At 39.4% G+C, this 22,422-nt stretch overlaps 2 protein-coding genes across 4 annotated transcripts in view; one reads left to right on the top strand and one right to left on the bottom strand.

The window, feature by feature from the left end:
* Positions 1 to 22,189, bottom strand: part of cblb (Cbl proto-oncogene B, E3 ubiquitin protein ligase) — a 101,447-nt gene extending 79,258 nt beyond the window's left edge. The window contains exons 1-5 of one of the 3 annotated variants that reach the window (XM_006800536.3): positions 22,113 to 22,189; positions 20,655 to 20,740; positions 19,860 to 20,030; positions 18,023 to 18,273; positions 8,902 to 9,048 (exon numbers count right to left, since the gene is read on the bottom strand). In XM_006800536.3, coding sequence (XP_006800599.1) covers positions 8,902 to 9,048; positions 18,023 to 18,273; positions 19,860 to 20,027 — 566 coding nt within the window. In that variant the 5' untranslated portion in view covers positions 20,028 to 20,030; positions 20,655 to 20,740; positions 22,113 to 22,189. Of the gene's footprint in view, positions 1 to 8,901; positions 9,049 to 18,022; positions 18,274 to 19,859; positions 20,031 to 20,654; positions 20,900 to 22,091 lie in introns of those variants that run through there. The other 2 variants (XM_035911955.2, XM_087847127.1) reach the window with 2 other exon arrangements.
* LOC148100842 (uncharacterized) lies at positions 7,282 to 7,926 on the top strand. Its single transcript, XM_087847129.1, has one exon. It carries the CDS (start codon positions 7,297 to 7,299, stop codon positions 7,924 to 7,926), a length of 630 nt encoding a protein of 209 aa, XP_087703255.1. The 5' UTR covers positions 7,282 to 7,296.
* Positions 22,190 to 22,422: the final 233 nt, after the last annotated feature.

Here is a 22,422-nt window from a genome sequence, read left to right as displayed (position 1 = left end):
TCCCACGATAAATGAGGGAACACTGTAACGTAAAAATCTAAAATCTAAAAAATTTTGTGATTAATTTTTATTAAAGGACAAAACATCTCAATGGCATTCACTAATAAGGTTCAGGAAATACAAAGACAATGATATATTTTATAACAGTGTTCTGTAAATAGCAGTCATTTCTGGAGATGTTCATGGCCACAGTTGAGGTGTCCCAGTGTCTAGTGGCAGAATGGATGTTGCGGATGCTGTCCCTTTTTTTGAGGGAGGCCCAGACAGTGGCAGGTATTGTGGGGCAAATTCACAAATGTCTGCAGGGCAACTCCAGGGAAGAGGGATATAGTTCAAGGATTGACCCTTCACCTACACGCAACAGCTCTGAGATGCAGGAGCCAGGTGGTTGCAGCCTGGCCCAATTGAGACGGGAACACAGCTGCTGGATTTAGCCATGTTGGAACAGTTTGTGGGGCTCCCGGGACAAACAGATCTGGTAGAGTGGGTCTCTGTTGGTCAGCAAACCTGGAAGTGGTGGATATGTTGGCAGAAGGGCCAACATATCCACCATATCATATCAAAAATCCTTGAAAGAGTAGTTGTCAAACAGCTAACAGATCATCTGCAGAGGAATGGTTTATTTGAAGAGTTTCAGTCAGGTTTCAGAGTTCATCACAGCACAGAAACAGCTTTAGCGAAGGTTACAAATGATCTTCTTATGGCCTCTGACAGTGGACTCATCTCTGTGCTTGTCCTTCTTGACCTTAGTGCAGCATTCAATACTGTTGACCATAATATCCTATTAGAGCGATTAGAACATGCTGTAGGTATTACAGGTATTGCACTGCAGTGGTTTGTATCATATCTATCTAATAGACTCCAATTTGTGCATGTAAATGGAGAGTCCTCTTCACACACTGAGGTTAATTATGGAGTTCCACAGGGTTCAGTGCTAGGACCAATTCTGTTAACATTATACATGCTTCCCCTAGGCAGCATCATTAGAAGACATAGCATACATTTTCACTGCTATGCAGATGACACCCAGCTCTATCTGTCCATGAAGCCAGATAACACACACCAATTAGTTAAACTGCAGGAATGTCTTAAAGACATAAAGTCTTGGATGGCCACTAACTTTTTGCTTCTTAACTCAGATAAAACTGAGGTCATTGTACTCGGCGCTGAAAAGCTTAGAAATATGGTATCTAACCAGATTCTTACTCTGGATGGCATTACCTTGGCCTCCAGTAACACTGTGAGGAACCTTGGAGTCATTTTTGACCAGGATATGTCCTTCAACGCACATATTAAGCAAATATGTAAGACTGCGTTCTTCCATTTGCGCAACATCTCTAAAATTAGAAATATCCTGTCTCAGAGTGACGCTGAAAAACTAGTTCATGCATTTATTACTTCCAGGCTGGACTACTGCAATTCATTATTATCAGGATGTCCAAAAAACTCACTGAAAAGCCTTCAGCTAATCCAAAATGCTGCAGCAAGAGTACTGACAGGGACTAGAAAGAGAGAGCATATTTCTCCTGTTTTGGCTTCCCTTCATTGGCTTCCTGTTAAATCCAGAATTGAATTCAAAATCCTGCTCCTCACATACAAGGTCTTAAATAATCAGGCCCCATCTTATCTTAATGACCTTGTAGTACCATATCACCCTATTAGAGCACTTCGCTCCCGCTCTGCAGGCCTACTTGTTGTTCCTAGAGTATTTAAAAGTAGAATGGGAGGGAGAGCCTTCAGTTTTCAGGCCCCTCTTCTGTGGAACCAGCTTCCAGTTTGGATTCGGGAGACAGACACTATCTCTACTTTTAAGATTAGGCTTAAAACTTTCCTTTTTGCTAAAGCATATAGTTAGGGCTGGACCAGGTGACCCTGAATCCTCCCTTAGTTATGCTGCAATAGATGTAGGCTGCCGGGGGATTCCCATGATGCATTGAGTTTTTCCTTTCCAGTCACCTTTCTCGCTCTCTATGTATTAACAGACCTCTCTGTGTTGAATCATATCTGTTATTAACCTCTGTCTCTCTTCCACAGCATGTCTTTTATCCTGTCTTCCTTCTCTCACCCCAACCGGTCGCAGCAGATGGCCGCCCCTCCCTGAGCCTGGTTCTGCCGGAGGTTTCTTCCTGTTAAAAGGGAGTTTTTCCTTCCCACTGTCGCCAAAGTGCTTGCTCATAGGGGGTCATATGATTGTTGGGTTTTTCTCTGTATCTATGAAGCGCCTTGAGGCGACTTTTGTTGTGATTTGGCGCTATATAAATAAAATTGAATTGAATTGAATTGAATTGAATTGAATTGAATTGAATTGAATTGAAATTGAATTGAATTGAAGGGTTCCACATAGGTCTTAGTCCACCAAATCCAAGGGAAAAGAGTCAAGGCTGCAGTTAGCTCCCTTCTGGAACATCGGTTAATTCTGGGAACGGAATGATTTGGGTTTAATAAACTGATGAGGCATTGTTTAGGGATGTGCACACAACTGGTAGGCACATATGATGTCTGTGCTGTGTTCAGCGGTGATGCAAAGTCCTCCAACACTCTCCAGGCAGGAGGAAATTGGAAGTCTCTCAGGGGCATCCCCAGTTCCGGTGATTTACTTCATGGAAGATTTTCCCCTTGAGCAGTCTTCTGACAACACTGTGAAATTAGACTTTGGCTAAGTGATGAAAATTGAAAAATGGGCCAATTCACTATCGAAAGGTGTTTCAGGTTATCTCCTGAGTCGGCATCCAGAGAGACTGACGGTTGGTGAAGTGTCTGAATAAGACTTTAAAGTCCATAATTCCTAAGTTCTCCCTTTGAGTTGCTGTTTGGCAGGAAGCTGCTGGGGACCTAATTAAGGAAAACTGGGAGTAAGGTCCAAGACCTGATAAGAGTGAAGTTCAGTGCGTTCTGCGCCCGAGGGCAAAGCGTCACACATTGGGGAGCTTATCAGAGGAGAGCCTTGGCTAGTGTTACTGCACTCTACCCAGGATGACAGAGAGTCAGAGCTCTGTTAAGCAATTAGCAAACTAATTGGTTTTTATATAGTGTTCTGTAGGGTTCTGTGAAGGACCAATTCTGTTTACACTGCACGTTTCCCTTAAATAGTATCATTTGGATGGATAACAATGGGTATAATCTGCATTGTGTACATTTTCATTGTTATGCTATTCATTTTTTATTCATATAGATGATGCCAAACTCTATCCATCCATGAAGCCAGGTAACCAGAGCATGTCCTTCCATGTGCATAATGAATTACACAATTGTGTAGGACTGCTCATGTATTTGTAAAGTATCTCTAAAATTAGAAACATCCTGTCATAGAGCTGAAAAACTAGTTTTTGCATTTATTACTTCTCGGCTGGACTCTCTGAAAAGCTGTCCATTGATCCAACATGCTGCAGCGAAAGAGAGAACATTCCCTTCATTGGCTCCCTGTTAGATTCAGAATTTAATTTAAAATCCTTCTCCTTACATACAATGCATTGAATAACCAGGACTGATTTTATCTTCAAGACCTGATACTCCAATAGAGCTCCAATATAGTGTTTCTTTTTCACTCACTATATGCTTTAACACCACTCTACATTTAATCATTCATTACTGTTAATCTCTTTCTGTCTTTCTTTTTTTTAGTCTGTCTTACTTCCATTACCCCCAAACGGTCGTGGCCGATGCCCCCCCCCCCCTTCCTGAGCCTGGTTCTGTCAGAGATTTCTTTCTGATAAAAGGCAGTATTTCCTCCCCACTGTCATCAAGTGCTTGCTCATAGAGGGACGTTTAATTGTGGGGGGTTTTCTCTCTCTATTACTTCAGGATCTCTACCTTAGATTATAAAGCCCTGTAACAGAACTCTTGTGATTTAGTGTTAATACATACATAATTGCTATTGTATATTGTATACATAATACAATATACACCAAATCACAAGGGGGCAAGTATCCTTGGGCAAGATACTAACCCCAAGTTACTTTCTGATGCATCTGTCAGCGTATGAATGTGTGACTGTAGTTAGAAAGCACTATGTATAAAGAAAGTGCTTGTGAGATTGGGTGAATGTGGCATGTTATATACAGTGCTTTGAGTACTCCGGGAGAGTAGAAAAGCGCTATATAAGAATCAGTCCCTTTACCATATGTGAATTTAATTAATTCATAACATATCGTTTTAACATATTAAAACAAAATATATGATTCACAGTTTAAATTTCATTTTCTGAAAAATATCCAACAGTGTATCTGTGAAAATGTGAAGCTATTGCCTTAAACACTATCTTCTATTAGGGTAAAAAAAAACCTGTGGATAAAAAAAATCCACACAAAACTGGCATTTCAGGCATTTTGAGAATTTACAGAATTTGGTGCCCTATGTTTAATGTATTTGTTTTTTTGTTTTTTAAGTCATCCTTTTTACATCGCAGTTTTAAAATGACACAACTGTAACCGTAATTTGGACTGTACCATTAATCCCAGAGGAAGAGAAAAGTATTCACAGTGCTTTACTTCCTCCATAATGTGTTATGTTACAGCCTTATTGTAAAATGGATTAAATTCATTTTTCAACTCAAAATCCTACACACAATATCCAATAACAACAAAGTGGAAAAAGTTTGCTTAAAATTCAGAAGTGTAATTCTTGCATGACACCGAAAACTGAGCTCAGTTGCACCCTGACACACACCTGTCTATATAAGGTCCCTTTGAGGACAGTGCACAAAAAGTCAGAGGAATTATCTGTAGATTTTCAAGACAGAATTGTATCAAGTCACAGAACTTGGGTGGGGGTATAGAAAAATGTCTGCAGCACTGAAGATCCCAATCAGCACAGTGACCGCCATCATCCATAATAGGAAGATTTTGAAACACCGGGACTATTAGCTACTTGGCCAGTCTGAGCAAGTTGGGATAGAAGGAGTATCATTTCTGCAGCACTTCACCGATCAAGCTTGTACGGTAGAGCAGCCAGACGGAAATCATTCCTCATGACAGCCTGCCTGGAGTTTGCTGGAACTCAACTGAAGGACCCGCAGACCATGAAAAACAAAATTCTCTGGTCTCTCTTAAATAAAGATTTAACTTTTTGGCCTGAATCCTGTGTATCATGGAAAGCAGGCACTGCTCACCACCTGGCTAATACCATCCCTACAGTGAAGCATCGTGGTGCCAGCATCAGCAGCAGAACTGGGAGATTAGTCAGGGTTGAGGAAAAAATGACAGCAGCAATCTACAGAGACATCCTTGATGACAGCCTCCTTCAAAGTGCTCTGGCTTTTGAAATGTGGCAAAGGTTTATCTTCAACAGGATAATAACCCTAAGCACACAGCCAAGATAACAACAGTGGTAACAAGAAGGAATGGCTTCGGGACCACTCTGTGAATGTCTTTGAGTGGCCCAGCCAGAGCCCAAACCAACCTGATGGAGCTTGAAAGGTTCTGCAAAAAATGGGAGAAACTGCCCAACAACAGGTGTGCCAAGCTTGTAGCATCATACTCAGAAATACTTGAGTGCTGCCAAAGGTGCATCAACAAAATACTGATCAAAGGCTGTGAATACTTGTGTAAGCAAAAATGTTTTACTTTGTCATTATGGTATTATGTGTGGAATTTTGTGTTTAAAAATGAATTTAATCCATTTTGGAATAAGGGTCTAACATGACAAAATGTCGAAGAGGTTAACCACTGTGAATACTTCCCGGATGATGTAGTTTGCAGCTGATGTCACATATCTGAAGATACAGTAATTTGTCAACCAGCCTACTGAATAAAAATAATAGAGGTAAACTGTTCAGCTATCCTTCCTATGATTACATTTTTGAAGCTTGTCTTTGAGGTGAGTTCTGAGATGTAATGTATGTGAGTATTATTTACAGACTGAAGCCATCAGCCAGTGTTATAGGTGACACAGGAGCTGTCATGGTTCAGCCCATCCACAAGCACAAACCACAGAAATGGAAACTTCAGCTTGATTAAATGCGAAACAAACAAAGAATTGCAGTGTTATAGTAGCCATGACTGGTAGTTGTATAGCGCCTTTCTAATCATTCAAAGCACTTTTTACTACACGTCTCATTCCCCCAATCACACAGAAATTCATACAGTGGGTTTATCTATGCCTAAGCACTTTATAGCATCCACACATACACTGCCATGGATGCATTAGGGCATGTGGACTCAGGAGTCAAGAGAACGATGCACTGACTTTCCTATAAGTAGATGACCCACTGAGGCATATCATGTTTCTCATTAAAACAAAGTAACTACAGACCAACTTTTTGCATTTCATATACCTCCAACAGCTTCCTATCTGACACAGTTGGCTAATTTGGCTAATAATGGCCATAGTGATGTTTTCTGCTTAAATTTATGAATGTTTATTTATAGTGAGCATCAGCATCAGCTTCCTTACAATATAAACAGTAAATTCATCTGAAAGACATTATGTGCAGTTAGCCTCAAGCCAAGTCCTGACGTCTCAATCTTCTCTCAGGATGGGTAACAAGTGTGACCCTTCGACTGATTAAAGGGCTATACCTCAGCTTCGGTTTGCAACAATCTAATAATCTAACAGATTATACTATACTTAGTTTCTAAGGTGGCTCTGAACACAGTGTAGGATGAGCAGAGATAATTCAACTATATTGAAAAAAACACATGGTCTTAGAGATAATTATGAGGTTTTACAGAATCAAAATAAAGCAGTGATAGTGCATCCAGTAGCAATTTATATCTCTCTACACAAGTGGATTTTTTTAACATAACATTTTTCATAACAAACACTTTAATTCACTATTATACTGAGTTACATATATTCTGTAATGTATTGAAATTATAGGAACAGGATCTTATAATATTCTCAAAATTCCAAGAATATCACAAAATAAGTTTTGCATTTTTTATGCAAATAAAAAAAAACATCCAAGAGATTTAGCTCTTTTTTATGAGGAAGGTATATGAACAAAACATATTCTTTTAAGACATTTGAAAATCATGGAAAATACTAGCCAAAAATGTCCTCCTGATAAAACTGAAAAGAATTAGAAACCGCTTCATAAGGAAGTAATCACTACCCTACTGCAGACCTTTGTCAGTATGAATGGAAAATGGTAATGATCTGAAATTGTATGCTTAATGAAAAATACTGCTAAATTACTCTTTCTCGTTTGGATCTCGGCAAAGGCAGTTGCACTTTTCTCCTCTCCTCCTTTCCCTTATCTTCCCTGCTTAGCCTCTTGTGTCCTTGTCTTGTCTCGTGTGTATTACTTTCCCTGGAACACTCTCTCACAGTCTGTTCTCTAAAACCTAAAAGAGAATTATGGATTTGATCAACTGGTCTCTGAATGCTATTGACACCCTTTTGTCAACGAGAAGTCTGGGCTCGGGAGAGCCCGAGTGCCCTGGAAGGACTTTCCCTGCCGGATACACGATGGACGGGTGGCAGAAATGGAGGATCGTGTGCCTTGCGGGACTGCCGATCGAGGATGCTGAAGATATCTACCTATTCGGAACCATGATAACAGGGTTTTTGCTGATCGGAGCTGGCTTGGCCCTGGCTTATCGGAGAATTAAGAAAGCGGAACCAGCTGTTCAAACCCCCCCAAGGCTGCCCGCTGGGATTGAAACGATGGGACGAGGCGCGACTTCTCAGAATGGGCTCACTGAGTGCAGCATGGTTAAGACCTTGGAGAAGCTTACGGCTGCCGTGAATACTCAGAATAACACCTCTGAGCGTATATTGGATTACATCAAGGGGAAGTTCCCTCAGAATAACACCTCAGAGCGAAAGTTGGATTACATCGTGGAGCAGCTCACTGCAGTCGTGAGTTCTCAGAATCGTCTCTCTGAGCACAAGAATGACAAGACCACGGAGCGCAAGTTTGATAACATCATGGAGAAGCTCGCGGCTCTCCAACGGGAGATTGAGAGACCAGTGTCGGAGTGTTAAAGAACAGCTTTGAAATTCTCATGTGTTGTTCGCATAAAAGAAAAATCAACAACATCAACATGATAATGCGGATATCCCTTTGGCGCCAGCTGTGGGCTCAAGGCTGGAGCCGAACAAAAACTCCCTGATAACGACTGTGTTTTGACTGTTCCTTCCCATTATAAGGCCACCTGGGTTGGCTGGTAGACTGTTTACTTAGCCTGGTAGGGCGAAGGACACTGTCTCAGCTGAACTATGGACACGCACACACATACACTTACACTGATAAGCACTCACTCATCCCCCCTCCCTTTCCAACGCCTTCGATGCTTGTTGCCTCCTGGGAACACGAGGCGGGTCTGGGCCCGCGCTGGAGAGACGGCGCAGTGGCAGGATGGCTGCTGTGTTGCCTGGGATTACTCCTCATCCCCTACCCAACCCTGTTGCTGGTCACGTGCTCTATAATGTTGTACTGTGGACATTTATGTGCTTTCTGTGCAGAGGAGTTTTTTTGTTTCCTGTTCTCATGCTGTCCTCCTATAGCCCAGCATGAGTAGAGGTCTCTTCTTTTCCTCTTGTACTTTCATACTGTAGTGTACATTTCAGTGTTTTTTTTCTGTAATGCAAACGTTCTCTGACTTGTATCCCCATGTGATGTCTGTGTTGTGTGTGTAAGGTCGGGGGGCGGGTTCATTCCACTGCAGGGCAACCTGCCACTGCATGGCGAATAAAATTTGAACTTGAACTTGAAATTTAGCACCAGTGTGGAATTTGACAAACTTTTAGCTAGCCAGCTCTAGAATAGGCTTGGTACATTTGTTGTGGTGTTTTACTACTTTATACCATTACACGTTAAAGGTGATGGTGTTGATTATTTAATGGAATCTGTCATTCCCAACTATTTGTGTGCATGTCCAATTTGGACAAGTGAATAACATACACATCTATCAAAAAACAAACAAACAACAACAAAAATAATACTGAGGTGACACTTACTTTTCACCAAAAAATCTCCTCCAGAAGTCAGCAGCATCAGCTTTGGTAATCCTGAACGTGTCTCCTTGGAACTGTCCTCCAGGGAAGATTGCTTTGATTTCTGCCAGCATATGACTGAAGATCAGAGACAGCTTGGTCAGGTTCCTCCTGCAGAGGCCAGAAAACAGGAAATTATAGCCTCACATGTTTGACAGACACCACATGGAAACTATTTGAGCTGTACAAATATACTGTACATGTTCCTGACTTCTGATTTGTTGGCAATAGCTGGTCAAATCAGACATTTCGAACACTCTCTTAGACCAACATATGCTAGAACACAGTTTATAGATAATTTAATGTTGGATTTCCTTTAAAAATGTTAACTATAATATGAACTACATGAGCACATTAGAAAACAAACTGGCTTAAATAACGACTACAGAAGGATCTCTGTGCTATATCACACAACATATCACATCTATCACACACTAGATAAAACTGAACTTAAAAAAAAACAAACAGACATATTCTAACACTTAAGGATGTGTGGGCATAGGATGTGAGAACACATTTTTCTCAGGGTTAGGGTTAGGGATCTCATGATCTGATAATGATAAATGTGACAAATGCAGAGCCAGTGTCAAGTTTTATTTTGCACAGTTTTCTATCTTGCCCTCTCGCCCTATGACAGCTGGGATAGGCTCCAGCCCCCCCGCAACCCTGAAAAGGATAAGTGGAAGCGAATGGATGGATGGATGGATATTTATGCAGCCTAAAATCCAATAGCATATTGCCACTTGTTTTCTGAGTGTACAAAAAGGGTGATAATGTTAGTGCTTTGTAAAAGGAAAGTAAATTTGTTCTTATTCACAAAAACTAACCAGTATAGACAGGTACATTTCCTTCTTTTGAAAGCAAAAACCAGACAATCATAAATGTGACATAGAAAGATTCACCAGTCAAATAAACCACTGACTTGTTGATCCAGAAGACCCTCTATGGAATGGATTCATGTCATTTGTTTTTGAATTACTGCATATGGACACTATCTACACATTGCAACAAGTTTTTACACTTCCCAGGATGAGCAAAGAAAACCTATGTGTGAGAAGCTGCTTGTTCAACAGAAAGATTGCACACTGTCACTTTGTTGCCTGCTACTATTACTTCCTATTAGACCCTGGTTAAAACCAACAGATGGCATAGCTATACTTTCAACTTTCAAATGGTCATAACCCCAAATGTCAATCAAAGAAAATCCTGTTTATTTGAACAATTATATTTGACGTTATATTCCACCTTTGCTATGAGGAAGGGCAAAAATGAAACTTCGTAACTTCCCAAACACTATCATAAGAGATGTAGCTTTACATGTGATTTTTTCCCATCAGATGAGTTTTAAAATTGTTGTCTTGTACAATTCGCCATCACACACATATTATTTTATGATCAACAACTGATGACTATAATATGAACTGGTTGACAAAAATTGAAAATGGCAATGTCAAAATTTTATTTCAAACAAATAATCAAAGGACTTAAAAGAGTCACTAAAACAGTAGAACCCTAATTGATGTCGCATTTACCAATAAAATGGGTCAGATGACAAACACATCATCTATTAACTGTAATGTAAACACAACTTGCAAATATTAATTGGAATTATAGAAATAGATAACCAGGATTTGTGTTGTGATTGCATTACTACTTTATCTTTTACTTTTTATCTAATTGCTATCATTTTAATTGATGCCCACTCATGGTAAATGATGGTAAACTGTTGTTATGTTATTCAGCCATGTTCAGAAACACTACAAATCCGTTATGCGCAACGTGCATCACTCATACACTGCATCACACTTTTTGGATGTTAATTTGTCATATTTAACCACAGTTTAGTGTTTTTCTTCATTGTCTGTTTGGAGTATAAAATGTAAGATTAACTTGATATCTGAGTGTCTCTTAGTCTCCTATATTAGCTAGTTAGTCTAGTTTTTTTTGGGGGGGGGTTGCCTTGTTTAGTTTACTAAGAAATCAGTTGCCATGAACAGTTAAATGTCAATCGGAGCTGTAGTCAATTTGATAAATTATACAATAATTTAAAAATTATTCATAATATTTTTCAACTTTTTCTTTATTTCTGATTTAATTTTGGAATGTTTGCCCATCTACTGTCTTTCTCCATTTCCTTGGAAATGGAATAAAGTATTTGGGTAATATTAGGTTAAAGTGGGAAAGGTGAGCATCAGTATTCTGTGGTAGCGTTCCACTTCAGTTGGTCTGCATGTGTATGAGCATGTGAGTGTGCTTGTGTGTATGCCTGCACTGAAAAAAAGTAATTTCATGCTTCTTTGGTTACCATTAGGCCTCTAATCAACCAAGGGCCAACCAAAATAATTTCTCATTGGGATGCAAAGGAAAAGACCACACATCCTTGTGGGGGAGGGGTCTGCTCTTAAGTACCCCCAAACAAACAGAAAAAGCAGCATGTATTCTGGGCTATATAATGTATTTGGATACATTTTTTGGATGTAAATTTTCTCCCTGCTTACAGCATCACCCCACTTTAATGCTCAGTGCAAAGTACAAGACAGATAGATGGTCAGTCTCTCATGTGTCCTTGCCATGATCTGTGCTATCAGTCTGTAATCTGCCTCATCTGACAAGCTGCCCATGAAAGGCAGCCTATTCATTAGGACTAATTTATTCAGCGTGTCTAGGGTAGCATGGCCAGAAACTGCTGGCTGACTTATGTAATTTTTTGATTGTTCTGTTATAAGCAACACATAAATGAAATCATACTAAACAGCTTTTCAACATGTTAATTAAAAAGATCAATTTCAGATTCCCCATAAATAAAATACAGCAAAGTCACAAATTTGCTTACACAGTTGGTATCACACTGTTGTGCTGACAAGTGCACTCCAGCTGCTCAACTGCTCACTATATCAATTTCTACTGGCTTCCTGCCATCTCAACAATTTGTCTCCATCACAAACGGCTTCCTCTAGCTCACTATGACATTGTAGACTTGCTTTAAATGTCAGGGTCACTATAACAGAAGTCTCTAAATAATAAATGAATTGTTCATTAACAGTAATATGGTAAGGACCATACAGTTGTGCTGTATTCAATATTCAGTCTTGAGTATTTACTTGATAAATGTATTACCATTTCTCCAACATCATGTACTGGTATTCAAAAGATTCATTTGAATCATTTTTAGGCTCTTATGAATGATGATGAAAGCTATTATTATCAATTCATAAATGTAACATTTCCTATCATACTGGGAACAGTATTCTATTAAAAGGGTGATGTAAGGAAGATGTTTCTAGATTTATTAATAAAAAGCATTCTCTTTTCTGCAATTAAGGGTTGTCTGTGGTTGATGATAACTATGATTATAAAGTCTGGATGTTAAAGGGTAGAGCGATCAACTGGAAAACGTGGTCTGGCATTGTAGGGCCAATGCTGGGTTTGACAGCACACTTTCGGGGAGAGGTTTCCTCGACCATTTCCCCCAGTCAATACCAGTCATTACAGTGTCCCCCGGTCGCATCCGTTCGGTAGTGATCCCCAGTCAGTACCAGTCACTACAGTGTTCCCTGGTTGCATATGTTCGGTAGTGACCCTCAGTCAATACCAGTCTCTACAGTATCCTCCAGTCACATCTGTTCGGTAGTGACCCCCAGTCAATACCAGTCACTATGGTGTCCCCCGGTCACATCCGTTCGGCAGTGACCCCTAGTCAATACCAGTCACAAGCAAGCATTGCTATGGTTAAAAGCTTTGAAGATGCTGCAGTTTAAAGCTTGTCTGCCACAGCCCCTGTCTCTCATGTACCTCAATGCTCATAGCTGAGTGTCCCGCAGAAGCTTGGAAAGAAAAGTGTCTGGAGTTCTTTAATTTTCCTCGAAGATGTTTCAGCTCAAGGAAACTTAAAGAAGTCCACATCCTTTTCTGTCTAAGCTAAGACTACAATGAGCTGGATGACTGTGAACCTTCACAGACATATAACTCATGAAGTAGAACTGGATGTAGAACAGGAGGTAGAGCTAATTCACAATTTGAAGGTTGGTGGTTCAATCCCTGGTTTCCAAAGTATCCTTGTGCAAGTTGCTCAATTCACTGGAGTGTGAATGTATATGACTGTTAGGCCAGCACTTAGAAAAGTGCCTGTGTCAATGGGTGAATGAAGCACGGTGTATAAAGCACTTTGAGTGCTCCAGTAGAGTAGAAAGGCACCATTTAAAGGCTACATTTCCCATTTAGAGCTGGGGGATGTGGACAAAAGAAATAAATGGGCCCTTCGGACCCAAATGACTCAATCCAAGCTTTGATCCAACAGTGGAGGGGCTGTTCTTTTTTCTTCATGTGTGTTTGAAGGGTGGGGGCATAATACTGCAGGTCAAAGCACATTGATATAAACCCTTAGTCAGAAGGCAGTGAGTAAACCTGTCAAAATAGCTTTCCAGTCCTTTGTATGTATGTACTCTCACAAACACACATACATTTATACTGAGACTTATTCCTACCCAGGTTCTACTTTGTGGAAGCTTACTCAGGCTCAGACCTTCCATGGGAACATGTGACATCATCAGTTCAAAGGACTGCTCACTATGACACATCAACAAGCGTAATAAAAATCCTTCTGCAGAAGTACATTTCAGATCAAGCCTATACATGTTAGTTGCAGAAATACAGTACTGTGCAAAAGGTTTTAGGCAGGTGTGAAAAAATTCAGTAAACAAAGAATGCTTTCAGGAATATATGATTGTTGTAATGTTTGTTTATTTTTATCAATTTACAAAATGCAAAGTGAGTGAACAAAAGTTTAAATCAACTCAATATTTGGTGTTACTGCCTTTAGCCTTCAAACAAGCATTAGTTCTTATAGTACACTTGCACAAAGTCAGGGATTTTGTAGGCCAAACTCTGCTACCAAGTTGAGGTTGTGAAAGACAGTTTCATGTCATGGCAAGATTGAGCAAAGCAACAAGGCACAAGGTACTTATACTGCAACAGCAAGGTCTCTCCCAGACAAAGATTTCAAAGCAGACTGGGGTTTCAAGATGTGTTGTTCAAGCTCTCTTGAAGAGGCATAAAGAAACGGGCAATGTAAAGGATCATAGACACAAGTGGTTGGTCAAGGAAACTTACTGCAGCAGTGCTTATTACCCTTTGAAATCAGAAGATGTCCAGCAGTGCCATAAGCTCAGAACTGGCAGAAACCAGTGGGACATTCCATCTAATGTCTGGAGAAGTCTGGCCAGAAGTGGTCTTTATGGAAGAGTTGCAGCCAAAAAGCCATGCCTTTGACGTAGAAACAAGGCCAAGTGACTCAAGTATGCACGTAAACATAGGAACTGGGGGTGCAGAAAAATGGCAGTAGGTGCTCTGGACTGATGAGTCAAAATTAGAAATATTTGGCTGTAGCAGATGGCAGTTTGTTTGTTGAAGGGCTGGAGAGTGGTGCAATAATGAGTGTCTGCAGGCAACAGTGAAGCATGTTGGAGGTTCCTTGAAAGTTTGGGATGCGTTTCTACAAATGGAGTTGGAGATTTGGTCAGGATTAATGGTGTTCTCAATGCTGAGAAATACAGGCAGATATTTCTCCATTATGCAATACCATCAGGGAAGTGTATGATTGGCCCCAAATTTATTCTGCAGCAGGACAATGATCCCAAACATACAGTCGAAGCCATTAAGAACTATCTTCAGCGTAAAGAAGAACAAGAAGCCCTGGAAGTGATAGTATGGCCCCCACAGAGCCCTGATTTTAATATCATCGATGGTGTCAGAGATTACATGAAAAGACAAAAGGATGTTAGGAAGCCTACATCCACAGAAGATATGTGGTTAGTTCTCCAAGATTTTTGGAACCTGCCAGCCGAGTTCCTTCAAAAACTGTGTGCAACTGCACCTAGAAGAAGGCAAAGGGTCGTCACACCAAATATTGATTTGATTTAGATTTAGATTGTTCATTCACTGCATTTTGTTGATTGATAAAAATAAATGATTAACACTTCCATTTCTGAAAGCATTCTTTGTTTACAGCATATTTTTTACACCTGCCTAAAACTTTTGCACAGTATGCCCATTCTCATGAACAAATTAAAAGAAATAACTGATACAGTGAATATCAAATTAAACAAAGAAAAATGGACTATGCTTTTCTTTTCCATCTATACTTTTATTCTCTCTTTTCTTTACCCTCAACTCTCAACTAGCCACAGAAGATAACTGCCCCATGCTAAGCCTATTTTTGGAGAGGATCACTTCCCTTCCTATTAAATACATTTTTTTCTTGGCAGTTTGCTGAGTGGTCATATGCTAAAAATATAAACAGTCCTTGCTAATGCTCTTTGAAGATTTTAATATCTTAACACCTTAACTATTCTGGTATAAAATGTCACAGAAATATAGGCTACATAAAAAAAATGTATATGAGAGTACAAAAGTATGTGGTGTAGTATGTGAACTATCAAATGAGGATCACAGCAGAAAAAAAGTTGTTTCAGCATAAGTTGAAGCAACCTTCAGCAAGATCAGGAAAAAAAATCTGAAAAAGAAGAGGTTAACTTGCTCAATTAAATAAAATAGCCATGAGTCTGTTTCTAATGAGAGGCTCAAATTTAATACAAAAGAGACTGCAGATCGTTCTTAAACTTTTAGAAATGCTCTTCTTCACATAACATTCACAGATGTGTGCTTGAACGTACTTCTCCAGTTTAAAACACAATTACTCAAACAGACATAAGCAAAGACACACAGTCAGCCTGTCTCTCAGTCTTTTGTAGGATAAAAGAGAGCCTCTTGCCTGTATGTTTAAGAGTCTACTTTCTCACGATATGAATAAAAAGATGTATGAATAAACTTGGACTATATATTTACAACTACATATTTTTTCACACTGTTCTAGCTAGGGTCTATTTAAACATTGTATGCTAGTGAAATTGAGTTTCTTATGTTAAAAGAGTCATTGCTAGACAGCAAAAAAGGATGCATGTAATTTTGAAACTGTTTACCATTCTTTCAATGTGTCAGCAGAACATCCACTTGAGAACATTGAGAAGAGTTGATGAACAATGCCCCTATCATTTTCCAGTTTCACATCTTTAACATCTATGTATAGTATTTGTGAAAATATTTTGAAAAATATTTGCTGATATGTAAATATCAGGATGTACTTTCTCCCTAATAATCACTGGTATAGGTTCCAAAATTCAACTATGGGAAAAACTGCTGGAACACTTCTCACTTAGTCTGGTTTAATAGGCATCCTGGAACATATGCATATAATGTAAAAGCTCAACCTCATGTTGTAACAGCAAAAACTATTTGATATAACCGGAAATCAATTTGATTAACACATAAATCAAACCCTGCAACTGGTTCAACTGTTCTTTTAGACTTCATTGAAGCAGAAGGAATCATCACGAACCCACACACACCGCATGCCTCTTTGCTTTATGCAAATGAAAACAGCTATGTTAAAAGTCTAGAAATACTGACTCATACAACATCATGTAACTACCAAGAATGTACTAAATAGCTAAATAATTTGTCAGGTGATTCAGATATGACATTTATAAATCTTCACACGTGAAATATATGTTTCTATGGTTTCTTCTTTACCATATTGCAACAGCAACATATAGTGTTTATAGTAAACACTGTGTTTTACTGCAATAAATTAAGCCTATACAATCAGAGGCAATAAGAGAATAAAAGTAAGAAAAAAAGAAAGAAAGAGTTTCACACATACAGATCAAAAAGGGTGCTGGATGCTTCTTCAGCTGAGATAAAAAAGGAAATATATGAAGCGGATGTAAAGTGCGTGGGGATTTTCCCTCTGAAGCTCTGCACATAGCTATCAGAAAGGGCTCCTAAGAATTACTGGAGCCTTACACATTTAAATTACCTATTGCAAAAACAGTTTTTAAATGACATAAATCATTTAGTTTTTAGGCCTGTTGACTCATAGCAAGAAGTTTCTGGAATTGAATACACCATCTGGCTGGGCCTTCTGTATATGTTACATGACAGGCTTGCATTTGAAAAAAAAAATCTGAATTTCATATCAAATCTTGCAATGCGCAAGATGTGTAGTGGCATTTATCCTTAGATAGTTTGGGAAGAAAGCCAGTCAGAAGGGCTGTCTGGACATCAGTAAAAAAGAATAAAGTAAAAAAATCAGTAAAAAAAAATTAAATATATGTGTGTTTTATTAAGCTCCAATATGGACTGCAGAGTACAGTGAAGTAGTGCACCTTGAAAACAGATGAAATTGCAGCAGAGACTCTCTGCATAGCTACTTTTTGGATTATATGACTACTTTGCAACTCGGACCATGGAAAGAATGTGACGTGTTCTTCCTGCAACTCTGCAATGGGTAAAGTTCTCACAGAGAATCATCTTCATAATCATCATTGCTGCTATCACAGTATTTCAGCTGTCTAACCAGCTGTGTACAGCTACAAATATCTATCATCATGATGTGGCTGAGATTTAAAAAAAAAACAAAAAAACAACTTAAAGTTGTCAAGATCATTCCAACATATTTTCCAGATGAATCAACCTGCAACTTAATATTGAGTGTTAAGACAAAGAGCAGGAGTTGGTGTGTTGAAGTACTTATGGAAACTTTTGACTTTCACAGTTGTAATTGCAAGTGTGACACATATGAGTTGGTTGTAAGAGGCTGGAAAACTGAGCTATTAAGATTTTAAGAAAATGTTATTTAAATAACATTTAAAGGTGAATGGTAAGACAGACAGTCATGTTGTCTCTGTGACTATGGTTATCATGAGTAAAACAAAAAGAAATCACAGTCTCGTACAGTATTCAAAAAGGAAACTGACATCTGAGGGCATCAAGAAGCATCTACTGTGCATATCTAGCCCAAATGTACACAAATATATATAGCTTTGGAATTAAGTGGCCAGAACAGAGTGTACCTCCAAAAAGCTTGTAATTTTTAAATCTGAAACAAAACTGTTAATTATTATTGTTCCTATTCTGTCTGAGAGACATCATAAGATAGCTACTTCTCTTAAAGCAGTCTTCCAGAGAAAACCAAGAAAACCTGTGTTAACATAAAACACAAAAACCAGGAAATATCCCGTCGTCATACCTGTCCTGTGACTGCTCCTCGTACATCCTCTCTCTTCCCTCTTTGAAGAGCCGGATTGCTCGTTTGGATTTCTTCATAAGGCTATCAATGTAGATTTTAAAGTAATCATTCTCACTAAGCTGTATGATCATCTGGTTCTCTTCATATTTGCCTAGTATGACCCGCAGGTGTTGGTAGGCATCAGGTAAAATATCCAGGATGTATGGTGGACTGTTTTTCAGTTGGAGTCTGGGATTTTGGCAGAGCCGCACCTGTTGCAAAGGAATTAATCAATAAATGAAAAATCAATGTTTTCTCAATGCACATCAAATTTTCTCCTGCCACTCTACCTGAGCTGTTTTGGCAGCATGAGAGGAACAACAGGAACAATATTATGCATATATTAGTTTCATTATGTAACACAGGTATGTATATGACGGATTTTGATAAGGACTTTTGTAAATAAATGTAGTTCTAAAGGTTCTATTGAGATGAAATTCTCACCAGATGTCGGTAAACCCATCCAACCCACATATGCAAAGAAATCAAACCACAGATGTCTCTTAATTAAGTTGTGTGTAATAATGATAAACAACACAGGGAAAAAGTGAACACATGAAGAAAGGGAGGTGCAAAAATACATGGAAAGCCTGACACCAGCTAAACTCTATCAGTAATCAGAAAGCAATCCTGCCAATTAATGCAAATTGATATCAACTGCTCCAGCTGTTTTATGGACAACATTTCTAGGTGTAGCTAAGTAAGGGAAGGTTTCCACTTAAGTGGTCTCCACTCATCTCTGCTTTTTGCAGATGATGTGGTTCATTTGGTTTCATCATTTGGTGGCTTGTTCACGAGTGAGGGGAGAGGAGAATGGGAAAGCAACAGGTGGATTGGTACTGTGGCAGCAGTGATGCCATCATGGTCAAAAGGGAGCTGAGCGTGAAAATTGAGCTCTTGATTTAGTGGTCGATCTACATCCCTACCTTCACCAATGGTCATGAGCTCTGGGTGGTGACTGAAAAAACAAGATTGCAGACACAACCAGCAGAAATGAACTTTCTCTGAAGGGTGGCTGGACTCTCCCTTAGTGATAGGGTGAGGAGATAGACAATCCGGGAGAAGCTGAGAGTAGAGCATCTAGGCCCTGTAGCAGACCCAGGACACGCTGGAGAGATTATATCTCTCAACTGCCTTAATGTTCCCCCAGACAAGCTAGAGGAGGTGGTTCTAGGGAGAGGGATATCTGGGCTTCTCTGCTTAGGCTGCTGACCACATGGATAAGTGGAAGAAATTGGACAGATGGATAGATAGACTGATGGTTCAGTCCCAACTGATGCCCTATTAAAAGCTGTCTCATTACCAAGGTTTCACACAAGAAATATCTTGTGATGGGTAAACCACTGAGTGCTCTCGAGACCTATGGAACTTTATTGTTGCAAGAAACACAATGATGGCATTGTTTACAGAAGAAATTCTAAACGATTGAAGGTTCCAGTGAGCACTGTTTGGGCTATAATTCAGAGGAGTGAAAACAACTATCAGAAGAGTTGTCCAAAGAGCCAAGGACAGAAAGGTACAGAAAGACTTGGAATGTGTTTTAAAGAAGATATTAAGTAATAATCTCAACTGCCATGGCCTGTATGGATGCTCATGATCCAAGACTCCATTGCTGAAGAAAAAGCATGTTGAAGTGCGTTTAAAGTTTGCTGAACAACATTTAGACAAGTCTGTGAGGATACAGTCTGGTCAGATGGGAACAAAATTAAACTTCTTGGATAACATAATATGTACCATGTTTGGATGTCAAAAGGCACTGCATATCACTTTATGGCCAAGGTCATTTCTCAAGACTTACAACTTTATCCATGAGCTTCCAAGTTTTTTCTACAGTCCTCCGGTCAGCAACTGCTTGTTTGGGTGGCCCCACTACATCCTGGATGGCATCAATGATGCCTAAAATTCGCCCCTTACTTCTATTTGGTCCACGTCCACCAGGATATCGACTACTGAGAGCAGTTGCCATTTCCTACAATCACACAGAATTTGTACTATCAAAACATTAAATGACATGAAAACATTTGAAAAAAAAAGTACATTTCTAATAGAAAAAAAAATCAGCAAAAACAGTTACAGTTGTTTTTTTTCATTAATATGCTTTCAGACAGAGAGAATGATGACAGAATATGCACAGCCTATACAAGATGTTTATTATACCGAGCTTCTTCTTAGCCCCCCCCCCCCCCCTCCCCCCCCCACACTTCTCCTTGGTCCTGGACTTGTCAGTTAAACCCCTGCAATATAGGTTTTAGCGTCTTTCCTGATGAGTGCATGTCACCTGATTTGCACGTTAATTTTTCACATCCAGAACTTTAACTGCAAAATTAAGCTGCACAAAATAAGCTGCCTATTATATTCTTCCTTTGTGGTTTGATTAAGGATCAAGTTTTTATTTTGGGTGCAGTGATCTTGTCGTATGTTAACTTATTTCTGGTTTCTGGTTTTCATGAACTACCTGTTATGAACGTAAGTTACCATATAACCACTGTTTCCGGGAGGCAGATTTTTCGTTTTAAGCGACTGTGACTGAGGTCACACAAGATTCTTACACTTATATAGACGGATGTTGGAGGGGAACAAAGTCCTAACTTACCAAATCACAGGGGAATGTCTGCTGGGATCCCTACTGAATTCGGTCCACATCCAACACAAAAACAAGAACTATCCCAGAGTCCAAAGCTGAAAAAAAAAATGGGCATGAAAAGTATCCAGCCTATATAATTCTGTTATCTCACTATAAACCCTCAAAATTTATAATTGTCAAATAAGAGCAACTCCCTAGGAGTAGCCGGAGGAGCTGTATAAACCCGAGGCACAATACGTTTTGTACAGCAAAATAGGTGCGAAGTTAAATGCTCTAAACATTATACTTCCGGTGGAACATTTCAAAATAAAGTGACGATTGATTAAATCATTTACATCTAGATTTTCAGCTCCGTGGTCAGCTTGTATTCGATTTTCTTTTTAATTAAAATTAACACCCAACAATCATGCTCTTTTAATAGACCAGTTGGACAAAGATGACGGCCAACGACAAGATGAATTTAAGGTGATTATGTCATCACTGTCTGTTGTAATCAAAGATAGGACTGTTAGAGATTATTTAAAAACAATTTTGTCGACTTCTTTCCTTTTATTTTGGTCAATATAAGAATTAGACACTGTAGCCCATATTATTAACACTCAAAATAATAGAACTATATCTCTTGATTAATTTATGATTATCGTTTCAAGTGGCAACATGGTTAATCAGGATGTAGTCTTATGAAAAACTAAAATAGTGCATAGCATAGCACTCGACTTCCCAGGCCCATCTCAGAGCTATGAAGACTCTATTCCTTTTATAAATATTGCAAAATTGAATTTGACATATCTTACATTCAACACAAGATATGTAAATCTCCCAGCACAAATGTGTTTTGTTTAACTTTTACCTTTTTTTAAATTGTCTTTTTGCTTTCGGTTGCTGGCTACATTCATCTTGTCTTTATTTTTGCGTCACACAAACGCAACTCATAGCGTAAAGTCTGTGCTTTTATTTTAGAGGTATAGTAGTCTAAGTTCCTGCATCGTTTTAGCCTTGTTCTGGAATCTTGCTACAACCACAACGTGACATGAGGGCCGCTCCCACTCCTTTCTGTCGGAACGAGCAGTGTTATACCGGAAGTGACTAGAGTGCTTGGGTGTGACAAGTGTGCACCCTCAAATAAACGTGTTATTGAAGTTGTGTAGTAGTGATTACAGCATTTACACATAACACCGCTGTGATTTGTTAGATCTTGATGGCTGATGTTCTTCCTGATACAACCACTGAGGACGTTGTCTTTATTCTGATGATCGAACCACGGATCTTCCCAGCAAACAAGGAAACCATCTGCAGCCCCCCAACCCCCCACACACCCATCCACTCAGTCCCCCGACCGTTGCGTCGTGTAAGGAAGTTCTCTGGAAGTTAGAGAATCGGTTGCTGGTGGTAAAAATGACAGGTCGGTAATCGTTTTGCGAGCATTAATCGGACCTTCAAATTTACCGTTAAGGCGGCGGACCTCACCATTCGGATTAACGCTGTCCTCGGTGTCCTACGAGGATAGCGCTGCTATTCTTTCACCGCCACCGTCCTCGGGAGAGTTCCAGCTGGCGCTGCTTCCGGGAAGTTGTGTTAACCGGTGTTAACAACGTAAAAAGACCATTGCACGCTAATAAATTTTAACAATGTTTAATTAACAGTGTCATATATTGGCAGCAACTGGCAGGTCTGCCCGGGAGAAGCAAATCGCACCAACTCTAACTGCTATCCCTTTTTCCTTATTCACTGCCTATGCCAGTGCTTTTAATTATTAATACTACAATTAGCATCTGTC

The sequence above is a fragment of the Neolamprologus brichardi genome, chromosome 10 (assembly GCF_056152115.1).
Source record: "Neolamprologus brichardi isolate AB-2024 chromosome 10, ASM5615211v1, whole genome shotgun sequence".
Classification (NCBI taxonomy): domain Eukaryota; kingdom Metazoa; phylum Chordata; class Actinopteri; order Cichliformes; family Cichlidae; genus Neolamprologus; species Neolamprologus brichardi.
This window is presented reverse-complemented; position numbering and strand designations above follow the sequence as displayed.